Genomic DNA, 15322 nt, shown 5'->3' on the forward strand with positions numbered 1-15322 from the left:
AACTTTGTCACCACATACCCTGCATCACACAGGATAGGCTACCTAAATTAGATGGATAAATGGCAAATAGCAACGGGAGATGGCACCCATCTAAAATATATACCCAACTGGCAAAGAGCCTACATTCTAATCAATTAGTAAAATCAATAGTTGATTATGTACGTGTTTCTGTCCATAACACTTAAAGATGGTTGAGATGTGACAGACATTGCCTGTAAGTCAGTGTTTTTCAACCTCGGGGTCAGAACATCTGGAATTCAAATGGGGTCACCTGAAATTTCTAGTAATTGATAAAGATAAAAAATAAATAAATAAATAAAAACTAATAAAAAAATACATGGTGAGTTGACAGAGACAATCCCAATACATAACAGACATGACAAAGTCTGAAGTTGAAACTGAAGCACTGTGGTACTGTTTATCTTTCAAATGTTCATTGTAGTCAGTTTCAGATGCTGCAGCTCTTTCATAATTCATAGTTTGAGTTATTGTTTGTTCAGTATTAATTGTCAGCCTTGTAAATCCAAGCTGGACTGACTGTACATATCCTGACCAAGGAAAATAAAATTCTCTCTTTGTTCAGTAATCTACACCTGGCTTTTCTGCCTCCGTCCATAATAATATACATTATATAGACTAAATGTCATCTAAAATTAATGTTTATTTGCAACACAGTATAGCAAACTATAACATGATCAAAAACAAATACATTTGAGCAAAAAACAAAAAAAGTCTCCATTTTGAATGTCCGGGGTCGCCAGAAATTTGTGATGTTAAAATGGGGTCACGAGCCAAAAAGGGTTGGAAACCACTACTATAAGTGCTTGTTGGGTAGATGGGTCAGGGTGGATCTGACACCTTGAAATAAAAATAGGGGGAAATAAATGGTGAAAAGCATAGGAAACTCAGAGAGACAAGCCATGGTGACATGATTGTCTCAGTTCAGTGGAAAAGCCAGTTATCTCTTAAAGACACATACACCCAGAAACCCCATGATCCTTTGGCTCAGAATAGGTGGTTTGGGTTGACAGAGGTAACCTTTATCTCTTCTTCTCTCAGAGTTCTTTTATTAGATCAATAGCTCTTTGTAACACCTCTTAACTGACTTTAAATGTAGCTCCAACATGACAACTTTTTTTATCCTAAAGAGTATAAAACAATACATTAAAATATGCACTTATGCCATATTATTATGACAAAGACAAACATTTTACACATGCAGAAATATGAAACTGTCAGGACAGGCAAACAGTTATTTTTTTTAATTAGGCTGAAGGATCTTCAAAAAGTTTCTGCTTGCCACTCATTGCTTAAATAAGTACTAATTGGGGACCACTATGTCACAAACTCATCTGACGTTCCTCGTAATATACTGGATAGGGAAACATTTACAGTCATTTATCAATCTGTATTTATAATGTAGGAGCGTGCACATAAAACCACACATGCAGGACTGAAAGGCATCATATTTGTGTATCCTCAGTGTTTTTGCTTCTTGTTTGGTCAAAGATTTTTTACCCCACCCCTGAAGGAGAGGCAAGGGGTATTGTTTTTGGATCAGCTTGTTTGTTTCTTTGATTGTTAATATTTTAGCAGCAAAACTATTAGTTGAATTCATACCAAATTACGTTTATAGATTGCCAGTGACCCAGAATAGATGTCATTACATTTTGGGAAAGGCAGGTCAAAATCCACATTTTTTAATGATTTTTTTAACCCTTTCATGCATGAATTATGAGAACCTCAGTCAAGATTTTTTTACGGAGGGCTTTTATTCCTCTTTAGGCATGAAAAAAACAATGCAATTGATTTTTTTTTTTTTTATCAACGTATTTTTCATGGAGTTACAAAAATGTCCAATCAGCTGGACACCATGTGTTTAATTTTTGAGGCAAAAAAACACATTTGTATTTAAAACCCATCATCAGAAAGTGAAAAGTATGAAATAAAACCATTTTTCACGCAGCTAATCTGATGTTTTCTAAGATTTTAACATACTCTAATACGAGTTATTACTCACTTCATGGAGATTATATGCAAAAAAAAACAAAAAACAAAAAACTTTTTGATTACAAAAACTTTTAAATTACAGTTTAATAACAATTAGCTATTGATTTACACTAAAACATATTTCTGCAGATCAGGTTAATAAAGAACAGCAAAGTTACAGTAATGGTATGAATTGCAGTGTACAGGGTGGGGAAGCAAAATTTACAATATTTTGAGGCAGGGATTGAAAGACAGTGTATGACCAATTAGTTTATTGAAAGTCATGAGAATTTATTTGCCACAAGAAAATTGACATAATAGAAAATGTTTTTATTCTATGTGTCCTCCTTCTTTCTCAATAACTGCCTTCACACGCTTCCTGAAACTTGCGCAAGTGTTCCTCAAATATTCGGGTGACAACTTCTCCCATTCTTCTTTAATAGTATCTTCCAGACTTTCTCGTAATAGTTTTGCTCATAGTCATTCTCTTCTTTACATTATAAACAGTCTTTATGGACACTCCAACTATTTTTGAAATCTCCTTTGGTGTGACAAGTGCATTCAGCAAATCACACACTCGTTGACATTCGCTTTCCTGATTACTCATATGGGCAAAAGTTTCTGAAAAGGTATGGATAATAGTGTTAGGTATGATTATGACATCAATATATGTTTGGTTTCAAAACAATTGACATAGTGCCTGCGGAGAAAAAACAACTAAATGTTCATTGTAAATTTTGCTTCCCCACCCTGTATGTGATGGTGATGTGTTGGATGATATGAAACTAAAACAACAAAACCCATGAAAATATAAGAGAACAGCTGCAAAATAGGTGTCCACTGTAGTGACCAGTATGCATGAAAGGGTTAAAGTCTTCCCATTTACTTATAAAGGTGTAAATACATGTGAGGGGTGGGGTTTGTTTTGTTGTTTTGCCTCGCACCACTTGTTCAATCTCTATTTGAACAAATCAGCAGAACATTGCAATTAACACACATGCCAAACATTTTCTTCCTCAATCTACTTTTCTTCAAAAACTGACCTCTATTTTTGTCTTGAGCAGTAGTATTCACTTTTGTCTTTGCTTTCCGAAATGACTTATTAGATCTTTTCTACCCGGGCACCTACCAACGTGACTACAGTACAGTAGCAGTCGGATATAATTATAGCAAAATGATTCATATCGTGATCCTATTCAGTCTTGGTAGGACCAGTGTTGGAGTTATTGTAGTCATAATTACAGACAAGAATTGCGGACTGCAGGAAGTAAAAATCGCAATTTCAGTTGTCAAAGTCAGACAATCCTTCACAGTTTGACTGCATAGAAGAGTAATTTTCTACTGAGAACAGATGCATACTATATTATTTCTTTAAGAGTCGCTGTGAAGATGACATCGCCCCCTGTTGATTCATTCACAAACTCTGCAAAAACATGTTTCAGGTGTGAGCTGGCATGTGCTACACACGGAGGTGGACGTCATTGTTGTTTGAGTTGATTGTGGGTAGAGAAGAATCCGTATTTGTCACCAGTGCTGTAACTGTATATTGCGAGTGCCAAAAAATCTGTGAAAAAACAAATCTGCCAAAAGTTGGATAATGTTCTTCCTCCTGCTGGTAGAACATCTCAGTAGCTGCTGCCAATGAGGTGACATTTTACCATCGAAACATGACAAACATTTTGTAATACAACATTTTGTAAGTCACTCTTTTGTCTAATGTAAATCACTGGATAGACAACAAATTCTGATTCAAATCTAATGCCAACAGGAATGTTCTCCCACTCTGAACACCAAGTAGAGCTGACAAGAAAAGATTTCCTGGGATAAACCGCCACGCAACTCGTAATACTCACAAAAAGTCATCGTTTTAGGGAACGTTTCTTTTCATCATGTTTTAACTTCCCATTTTCACAGTCTTAATTTGAAAAAACATGCTAACACCAGAAGAATGGTATGATGAATAGTTAGCTAGTGCATTCTATCCACACTGTATGTTACCACAGCAGCTAAAATTAAACTCAATGCATTTTTTATTCAACTATTTAATGTGAGAAAAGATGTCACCTACCTTTGGAGAGCGTCTATTTTGTCAGCTGTTATTCCCTTCAGCAGTTCCTCCAACAGATCAGAGCTTTCAGGCAGGGAAGCAGTTCGTTTAACGGTCGGTGTGTGAGTGAACCAGCCAATCAGTAGCCCCAGAATGAAAAGGCCGATGCCCCCCAGGAAGTACCTGAAAGACATCGCATAACTTTAGGGTTAGTCTCAGATTTGCAATTGAACCATGACTGAACCACACAAAGTAGACAAAGCCTCGAGTGTGTCTCTTGAGGAAATATACAGGGTGGGGAAGCAAAATTTACAATGAACATTTAGTTGTTTTTTCTCAGCAGGCACTACGTCAATTGTTTTGAAACCAAACATATACTGATGTCATAATCATACCTAACACTATTATCCATACCTTTTCAGAAACTTTTGCCCATATGAGTAATCAGGAAATGTCATATCAGTACTTGGACTCTTGTATGTTTTGTCTGTCTTGTGTGTCATTTCCTGTTTTATTTTGTTTATCCTCCTCTTGTGTCATGTCTGGTGTCTTTGCTTCCTCTCCCTGATTGTTTCACCTGTGTTGATTACCTGTCTCCGCCCTGATTTGTTCCACCTGTGTCTCATTGTCTTCCCTCCCTTCTGTGTATATAAGCCCTGTGTTTTCCCCTGTCCTGTGCCAGTTCGTATTCCTTCCTTGTGTTGTGTCTACTTACCAGCGTTTCTCTGAACCTGTTCGTCTGCCTGTCTGTTCGTTCCTGACCCGGATTGTTTCTCGTTGTTCTGAGCCTGCCTGATCCCCTCATCGGTACTTCTGCCTGATTCAGCCACACTGGTTTTCGACCTTTTGCCTGGACTCACGGTTCGTGCTTTTTGCTTTTCCCCCATGTACCGTTGCCTGTTTTTTGGACTTCCCGTGTATGACCTGGTCTGTCCCCTGACACTTCTCTGCTTGTTTCTAGTCGGGTTCCCCTCGTGTGCTCCCGACCCGGGCAGAGAGCTCCCTTTACAGGATTCGGACGTCGTGACGAATCCACACAGACTAACCAGCGAGGATTCATTCAAAAAGCCTTTTTGTGAACTGTTTTCCCTGTCCGTGTTTAATAAACACTCATTAACTGTATTCCTGTCTGTGGGTTGTGCATTTGGGTCCAAGTCTTGTGTCTCTGGTTCTAACAGGAAAGCGAACGTCAAAGAGTGTGTGATTTGCTGAATGCACTCGTCACACCAAAGAAGATTTCAAAAATACTTGGAGTGTCCATAAAGACTGTTTATAATGGACAGAACAGAATGACTATGAGCAAAACTATTACGAGAAAGTCTGGAAGATACTATTAAAGAAGAATGGGAGAAGTTGTCACCCGAATATTGGAGGAACACTTGTGCAAGTTTCAGGAAGCGTGTGAAGGCAGTTATTGAGAAAGAAGGAGGACACATAGAATAAAAACATTTTCTATTATGTCAATTTTCTTGTGGCAAATAAATTCTCATGACTTTCAATAAACTAATTGGTCATACACTGTCTTTCAATCCCTGCCTCAAAATATTGTACATTTTGCTTCCCTACTCTGTAAGTGTCTATATATGGGCAAAACTTAAGGAAATACAGAAATGCACAGAATTATGCATGACTTTAAGCCTTAAAATATTTAAAATTGTAGAGTTATATAAAATTCAACCATGAACAGTTGCCTTGAAAGGATATGTGATATTTTAACTACTGAATTTTTGTGTATTTAGTGTGTATTTTAATGTATTGGATTTGTTTGGATGTAGCACAGGTAGAAGTCCAATGCATATTTGTTGTGGGAGAATACAGTAAATCTTGAATCTTCAAATCTCAGAAAAATTTGCTATGGAGATCAAATTGATTTTCATTTTCTGTGGCAAAGCTGGCAGAGCAAGTATAGTGTGTCTAACACAAATAGCCCAGGTTTTGGAGCCAGACTCAAGTGCTCTTCCAAGAAAACAGTACGTTTTGGCAGTTCTGCATCGTCTTTATATTCCAGGCTTGAAGGTAATTGTTTGATTTGATCACATGTAGTTTTGCTTGTGTTTCAGTCACATTCTAACCACAGAAACTACAGGGTGGGGAAGCAAAATTTACAATATTTTGAGGCAGGGATTGAAAGACAGTGCATGACCAATTAGTTTATTGAAAGTCATGAGAATTTATTTGCCACAAGAAAACTGACATAATAGAAAATGTTTTTATTCTATGTGTCCTCCTTCTTTCTCAATAACTGCCTTCACACGCTTCCTGAATCTTGTGCAAGTGTTCCTCAAATATTCGGGTGACAACTTCTCCCATTCTTCTTTAATAGTATCTTCCAGACTTTCTCGTAATAGTTTTGCTCATAGTCATTCTCTTCTTTCCATTCTAAACAGTCTTTATGGACACTCCAACTATTTTGGAAATCTCCTTTGGTGTGACGAGTGCATTCAGCAAATCACACACTCTTTGACGTTCGCTTTCCTGATTACTCATATGGGCAAAAGTTTCTGAAAAGGTATGGATAATAGTGTTCGGTATGATTATGACATCAATATATGTTTGGTTTCAAAACAATTGACGTAGTGCCTGCTGAGAAAAAACAACTAAATGTTCATTGTAAATTTTGCTTCCCCACCCTGTAGAATCATATCTAATACAAGCCACCTAAAAAAAAGGAAATAGCAAATGGAGTATCACTAGATATGCACATTTGCAAACTGGAGGGAGTTCTCCTGTGCATAAGTGGTTCAGCGATTAAGGCTGGGTAAAAAATTCAATTTTGGATCGATTTTGTTTTAATTTTGTGGGGCGTCTTGATCTTGCTTGAAATGGTTCTGGCGCATACGAAGGGTGGGGAAAACACCTCAGCAGGAGGTCCTCTTGGCCTCAAACTCAAACCCGCAGTGCGGAGGAAGTGGCCACCCTGGGCGGCGGAGGCTCTCCGAGGCGGGTCGCGGAAGCCATTCGTCCTGGGAATATTAACTTGGATCCATAGTCACTTATAGAAGATAGTGACGCGCTTTAACGCTACAAGCCACCAACCATAAAACTGAATAAAGATGATGAAGAAGTCCATTCTGAGCCACTGTAGAAACATGGCAATACTTTAGTCCTGTTCATTATTTAGGCAAGGCAAGTTTATTTGAACTGCATATTTCAGCAACAAGGCAATTCAAGGTGCTTCACACAGGACATTGAAATAAAAGAAACAAAAAGAAACACTTTTAAAACATTATAAAATAAACATGTAAAAGGTGATTAAAAACAGCAAGTAAGAAAACAACACATAAAATCAAAAAAATAAATAAAATAAAAATAAAAACACACATATTAAAGTAAGAGTTGCAGTGAAGAGTTTCAAAGAGAATATAAAATTTAAAAAGTCAAAAGCCTTTTAGTCAAAGTCAGCAGTGAACAGGTGAGTCTTTAACCTGGACTTAAAAGAACTCAGACTCTCAGCAGACCTGATATTTTCTGGTAGTTTGTTCCAGATATACGGAGCATAGAAACTGAACGCTGATTCTCCATGTTTAGTTCTGACTTTGGGAACACAGAGCAGACCTGCACCAGATGACCTGAGTGGTCTGGATGGTTCATACTGGACTAGAAGGTCTCTGATGTATTTTGGGCCTAAACCATTCTGTGCTTTATATGCTAGTAAGAGAATTTTAAAGTCTGTTCTCTGAGAGACAGGGAGCCAGTGTTGAGACCTGAGAACTGGACTGATGTGGTCCACTCTCTTGGTCTTAGTGAGGACTCGAGCAGCAGCATTCTGGATCAGCTGCAGTTGTCGGATAGACTTTTTAGGCAGACCAGAGAAGATACTGTTACAGTAGTCAACTCGACTAAAGATAAATGCATGGACAAGTTTTTCAAGGTCCTGCTGCGACATCAGTCCTTTAATCCTAGTGTCACAACCCGGCTCTGAGGTGGTGACCAGAATGGAGACGGAGGTGGTGAAAAAGTAACAGGATTTATTAAGTAAATTAATAATAACAAAAACACAAAATTGCCGAGATACGCCAGCCAGGAGGAGCAGGGCAGAGCAGGACCAGACCAGACCGCCAGCAGCACCGAGACCAGACCAGAGAGACAACCAGACAACCAGAGAGCCCGAGAACCAGAGAGCCAGAGAGCCAATGATCATCACGGGCGAGCTGCCTATATAGTCAGGCCTGGACCGCCACAGGTGCCACCAATCATGCCATCGCCGTCTGCAAAAGAGAACTGACAGTGCCCCTAGTGCCCGAAAGGTGCGGGGCCGTCACACCCCCCCCCAAAAAGAAAGGGCCTCTCTCTAAGAGGACCGTCTGAAAGAAAATACGTTAAACAAAACATTCACTTAGTAACAATTTTGATTTGTATGCTTACCCCAGTCTCTTAAAACCAGCACCAGCTTACCATCCTCATCCAGCCACCCAGCAACTCCGGCGCCTGGAGAAGCACTTTAAGAGTGAGAGGGACAGGTGGAAGCAAGCGGGTTAAGAGAGATGGGGGAATCAAAAATCAGGCTCGAGACAGAGCATCCGCCACAACATTTTCAGAGCCTTTAATGTGGCGAATGTCTAAACTATATGTCTGTAAAAACAGGAACCACCGCATCAGCCTACGGTTCGGACAGATCAAAGAGTTCAAGAATGTGATTGGGTTATGATCAGTGTAAATGATCAGTGGGACACTACAGTCCAGATAGACTTCAAAATGCTGGAGAGCCCACACCAGAGCCAGAGTTTCTTTCTCTATGACTGAATAGTTAATCTGGTACCCATTGAACTTCTTTGAAAAAAAACTAACAGGATGGTCAATGCCATCACTTCCTGTCTGAAGCAGCACAGCACCTGCTCCGACGTCACTCGCATCCACGTGCAGCTGAAAGGGCTGATCCAAACGGGGAGCCGCGAGGACCGGAGGAGAACACAGAACAGTCTTTACGCTGTCAAAAGCCTGCTGACAGGAGTTAGACCAGATGAATTTTGCCCTCGCCTTTAACAGGTCTGTCAAGGGAGCAACTATGGTGGAAAAATTTTTACAAAAACAACGGTAATAACCGACTAACCCAAGGAAACGCATGAGTTCCTTTTTGGTGGTCGGCACAGGATAGTGGGAAATAGCCTTCACCTGGTGACCCAGTGAAAGATTATTATTATTCAGTGTTTCAGAATTTTTCAGTCTGCCACACAACATACTTTCATCAGGTGCACGGACTTCATCATTCTGTACCACAGGTGTGACATTTACTGAACACACATCAGCGGCAGCAACAGCAAGCGCAGGTGTTGCGTCCTGCTGTTGCGCACTCCCCCCGCCCTCAAAAGACTGGAACTCACGGGGGTGGTACGGCTTCAGCAGGTTAACATGACACAGCTGTTTTTTCTTCCTGCGACCTGGAGTGGACAGTAAATAACTGACATCTGAAGTCCGCTGCAAAACTGAAAATGGACCCTGAAAGTTAGCCTGGAACGGTGAGTTCACCAGCGGTAATAAAGCCAGAACCTGATCACCAGGAGAAAATACCCGAATTTCAGATTTCCTGTCATATAATCTTTTCATTTTACTTTGTGCACAGGCTAGATTTCCCCTAGCCATCTCCACAGCCAAAACCAAACGACGTCGAAACCCCTGCACATAATCAACTAGAGACTGAGGAGGTTCAGACGGAACCACAGAGTCATGGAGGAGAGTCAATGGGCCGCGAACTGCGTGACCAAACACCAGGTCATTCGGACTGAAGCCAGTGCTCTCCTGCACCACCCCTCTGGCAGCCAACAGTAACCACGGCAACCCCTCATCCCAGTCCTGATCCAACTCTACGCAATAACTGCGCAACAGAGACTTAAGGGTTTGATGGAATCGTTCTAAAGCACCTTGGCTCTGTGCATGATATGCAGAAGCTTTATTATGTTTCACGTCTAGCTGTTTAAGAACTTGTGAAAATAAATTCGATGAGAAATTTGTACCCTGGTCACTCTGAATTATTGTAGGTATTCCAAACACTGAAATAAACTGTGTTAAAGCTTTAACCACAGCCTTCGCTGTTATTGTGCGAAGCGGATAAGCAGCTGGATACCTCGTCGTCTGACACATGACGGTGAGTAAATAACAGTTACCTGATTTGGAACGTGGTAATGGGCCAACACAATCAATAATCAGGTGCTCAAAAGGTTGAGCCGCAACTGGAATCGGAGCTAAAGGAGCTGGTTTAATGGTTTGATTTGGTTTACCTGTAATTTGACACGTGTGACACGATTTGATGTAGTTTGAGACATCTTTTAAGATACGGGGCCAAAAAAAATACTTAAGAATGTAAGTATAAGTTTTATGAACCCCTAAATGTCCTGACTGATCATGAGAAGTCCTAAGCACCTCCTCCCTGAATTTTGAGGGAACAACAACTTGAAACACCGGTTCACCAAAGAAACTGTCACAGTGGGGCGTCCATTTACGCACCAACAGGTCATCCAACAGTAAATAACACTGAGCCGCACTGTTCCCTTCAGCAGCTGATACCACCTTATGCACAAGCTCACAGAGAGTCAGATCAGCACGCTGTTCTGCGATCAGCTCACTACGGGAAACAGACAGGAGTGAGTCAGGTACAGATAAAGCACATGTGTCACGGACATCCTCACAATGCTCCGCCTCAGACGGATTTTTACTCTGAGCGCGAGTAACCACACATGCCGGGTACACATCAGATTCGTCCTGGACTGACTGTTCAGGCATTTTGGGGACAGATGGAAAAAACGTCACAACCGGGGAAAGCGGAGCATCCATCCATACCCTGCTACCAGCCAGGTCATTACCCAGGATAACATGCACTCCGGGAACAGGCAGGGCAGGACGCACCCCCATAACCACCTCACCTGTCACCAGCCCACAACTAAGATGGAGTTTATGAATGGGAGCAGGTATGACCGTCAAACCCATTCCTCGGACCAGAACGAAATCTCCAGTCGCTGTGCTGTCAGAGAATGGTAACACAGAACCCAGAATAAAAGAATGGAATGCACCTGTGTCACGCAGGATTTTCACTGGAGTGGAAACATCAGCGCCCACCAAAGACACATGACCATCTGAAATGAATGCAGAAAAATCAGATTGCGCCAAACCACAATCATTCACAGATTTAACGTCGCTACAGGGCACACAGGAATTAGTCTGAACAGGATTGATTTTGACCCCACAGGTGTCCACAGAAACAGAGTGTGTCACAGGAGCAGCCAGAACCACGGGCTTAACCTGCGCATTCTTACCAGATCTGCGTGGACAATCTGCTTTCCAATGGCCCCTGCCTCTGCAATAATTACAAACCTTAGAGTTAGTTGGAAAACGTGGTGATGCGTCCTGCTTCCAGGACCCAGACCCAGCCTCCCGTTGTCTACCAGACGAACGGAACCTGCTGTCCTCAGGGTCTACACCACCATTAAACTGACGGCCTCTGTGCGTCAGCACGTACTCATCTGCGAGCGCAGCCGCTTCGGTCACAGTTTTCACTTTGCGCTCGTCAATATGAACAGCTATGTGTGGAGGAACAGTGTTTTTAAATTGCTCCAACACTATCAACTCACATAGTGCTTCATAAGACTCAACACCCAATGACAAACACCAGCGATTAAAGTGTGTAATTAAGTCTCTAGCAAACTCCATATGAGTCTGCCCACTGTGTTTCTGCCAGGTGCGGAACCGCTGACGGTATGCCTCAGGCACCAGCTCATACGCTTTTAACACAGCCTTTTTAACAGATCCGTAAACTTTACTCTCTGCCAGACTCAGAGCAGAATACGCTTCCTGCGCCTTCCCTGTCAGGACGCACTGGAGCAGCAGCGTGCGTTCCGCGTCAGACCAGTTCCGGCTGTCAGCCACGCGCTCAAACAGAGAAAAAAATGTGTCTGGGTCCCGTTCACAAAACTGAGGGACCAGACGTAAGTTAGTAACCACATCGAAACGCGGAACCTCAGAGGACTGAGTAGGACCGGGTCCACTACCCTGACTTAAACTCAGCCGTCGTTCATCCAGATCTAACCGTTTAAGCTCCAGCTGCAGTAAAAGCAACCTTTCCCGCTGCTCAAACGTTAAGCCTGCGTCTCCCACATCTGAGACAGACGCAGCACCAGAATCTACGGTCAAGCCAACCTGAGGCTTAGACCGGAGAACCCCGCTCTCTAACAGATTGCCTTTGATAATCTGTCTCATAACGACTTTCTGCCGCTTGTCACCGACATCCAAATCAAAATGTTCAGCCACTTTAACCAGTTGCTCTCTGGAACAGCTGTCCAACCACTCCTCTGAAGGAGCAGACAGGAAGTCCTCTACCGAGGCCATTTTAAGTCAACCTACCAGAAAAAACCACTAAAACTCACCTGAAACTCCTGAGCCAAAAGCCAGAACACACCCCACAGCCACCGCAGCCAGTCCCTCTATCTGCCTAGCAGAAACTTCTCTAAGCTCCTCCCTAGTCTTCAGGTGTCTACTGGTGGTGGGTATTTATGCACTGAATCCCGCATGCATAGTGAAGCAACCGGATAAACGGCGACTTCAACTAAAGCATCGGATGTGCTCCCGAGACAACTGCTCTACCCACGGTCAACACCACCTACGAAAGAGCCCCCCCAGCGAATTCCAAAGGGGAAGACGCTCTGAACCTACAGGGACCAGACAGCAGCGACACACCAGTGTGAAACGACATGAACAGAGCTCAGAGTTTAAACTCACCTGAACATTAACAAAACACACATCCGGCTCGCTCTACACACAGACAGACTCACCTCAAGTCTCCAAAAGCAGACAGATTGCGCACACATGCACAATGAAAAAACACACCCGACCGCCACGTCACGTGGACACTACTACAACCAGTCATTCACAAAATCATGTAGGCCCCGCCCACACAGCTGAGACTACCGCTAATGAAAAAATGAATGAATCAAACAAACCTCCGCTTGTCACATGGACCAAGGACCGGACAACCTCCACTTGTCACATGATCAAGGAAACCAAACGGACGAGCCCCCACTTGTCACAACCCGGCTCTGAGGTGGTGACCAGAATGGAGACGGAGGTGGTGAAAAAGTAACAGGATTTATTAAGTAAATTAATAATAACAAAAACACAAAATTGCCGAGATACGCCAGCCAGGAGGAGCAGGGCAGAGCAGGACCAGACCAGACAGCCAGCAGCACCGAGACCAGACCAGAGAGACAACCAGACAACCAGAGAGCCCGAGAACCAGAGAGCCAGAGAGCCAATGATCATCACGGGCGAGCTGCCTATATAGTCAGGCCTGGACCGCCACAGGTGCCACCAATCATGCCATCGCCGTCTGCAAAAGAGAACTGACAGTGCCCCTAGTGCCCGAAAGGTGCGGGGCCGTCACACTAGAAATGTTCTTGAGGTGATAGTAAGCTGACTTTGTAATTGTTTGTATGTGGTTTTTAAAATTCAGGTCTGAATCCATGACAACACCCAAATTCCAGGCCTGGTGTGAGGTTTTTAACTGAAGTGAATTTAAGAGCAGATTCATCTATTTACTGCTGCAATGTCATATTTATTTCCTTTTTAATGTCATATACTGATACCAGTATTGATGTGTTGCATGGCTGTGGTAGTCAAATAATCAGGTTACAGCTCAGAATTGTACTTTGGCATCACTAAATGAATCTGAATCAATCAATTAATACTGAATCAAATTAATATTGGATCGGATCAAATCAAATCGTGATCATCGTGACCTTATGAATCAAAACTGAATCGTTTAAGGAAATTTGCCATGATACCCAGCCCTATCAGCGATCACTATACATGTTGCTGAAAAACCACACAGATCCTCTGCTTTTTGTCCAAACCTAACTTGACTTTTCGACTTACCTGAGCAGAAAGCAGTGGAGCCTTCGCTGGCCCTTGTGACCCGGAGCCCTGGTAAAGTGGGAAATGTAGTTTGGATCTTCCTGGAGTCGCTCAAAGCGTCCATGTGGTGAAACTGAGACTGAAGGCTGAATGGGCTCCATTAGCTCAGGGTCAGGATCAGGACCAGGATCTGAACACCCTGGTAGTGATGAGTCAGAAATACAGAAAGAGATTCATACAAAAAAATCTAAGTATCTAAACTCCCAAAACGCAACTTCCGAAACAAAATGTCAGTGAGAAACGGAGTAAATACTTTCACTTAGTTTCCAGTTATGAAGCGATCAGCCCACTCGCTTGAAAATCCATGTGTGAAGAAAGAAAACTACAAATACAGAACTTCAGGCACAATTCAAAACAGAGAGCCCTTCAAAGCTGAGGAACTCAAGTTTAGCTTTAGGGTACTTATGAAGTTTCTCTCTTTTTCTGCTTCTGGCTGTGGGAAACTTCTCACATTAAACCTTCTTCTTTTCCCTCAGTGACAGCTTGTTTCAAGTGGGTGAGCATCTTCAGACTTTCTGTGTACAGCACTTTTCAAGATCATCAAACCTGGTATGAGATATTTATTTGACCGTGCTGAAAACTAACCTCAGATTTTACAAAAAGTGGTCAATGTGCAGAGTGTTATGAGGGGTTTTTTTGACACGTGCATCAGACAAGACTGTAATACACAACAGCACATGACAAGTGGGGCATTAGCAATTTATGACATTATGACAGTGTTTACTGTACATGAAATAAAGCCTGAGAAAATAGCAGCAAAAATCACTAGAATCTGACATAACCAGGGGTTTCACCTGAATGAAATAAGAGTTTTAAACTCTCAAACTGTTTTCTGCCAAATATGAAAAGCGAACATGATAAACTATTCATGAATAAGTTATATTCTGGATAATTTAATTTCTCAAAGCACAAATGCGTGCATTTATTATTATGCAAACCGTGTAGCCTCTCAACACAGGAGAAAATGTACGGGAAGACAAAATGCTTTTATTTTCATCTCCCTTTTCTGCCTTTTACTTTAACCCAAAAAGACCCAGTACTACTTTTGTGATAGTCCCCAAATGATTTTTTCTCTATATTTAACCTTTCTGAAGTGATTTATCACTATTAATTGTAATAATATATTCTGTGTTTTGCTTCTTTTTTTTTTTTTTTGTGAAAACCTGGTATTTTCCTGTATTGAATTCACTGATCATGTAGATGTTCATAAAAACTCAGATTAAAATTGAAGGTCATTAAATCAAAAACAGAGAAAACTAAAGAAAAAGGTACTTTTAAAGCAAAATCTGTCTGAACATAATTCAAGTGTCTCTATCCACTGTCATTGATCCAACTCCATTGGTTTTACTGGTGAATCAATGTTGTAGAAGATGATGACGTTTCCATGGT

At 41.7% G+C, this 15322-nt stretch overlaps 1 protein-coding gene across 1 annotated transcript in view; it reads right to left on the reverse strand.

The window, feature by feature from the left end:
- naaladl2 (N-acetylated alpha-linked acidic dipeptidase like 2) overlaps positions 1–15322 on the reverse strand; it is an 801028-nt gene that overhangs the window by 778521 nt on the left and 7185 nt on the right. Inside the window, exons 2-3 of the mRNA XM_030132744.1 lie at positions 13895–14072; positions 4058–4219 (exon numbers count right to left, since the gene is read on the reverse strand). Of these exons, the coding sequence (XP_029988604.1) occupies positions 4058–4219; positions 13895–14072 (340 nt within the window). The remainder of the gene's footprint in view (positions 1–4057; positions 4220–13894; positions 14073–15322) is intronic.

Source organism: Sphaeramia orbicularis, chromosome 4 (genome assembly GCF_902148855.1).
Source record: "Sphaeramia orbicularis chromosome 4, fSphaOr1.1, whole genome shotgun sequence".
NCBI classification, from domain to species: domain Eukaryota; kingdom Metazoa; phylum Chordata; class Actinopteri; order Kurtiformes; family Apogonidae; genus Sphaeramia; species Sphaeramia orbicularis.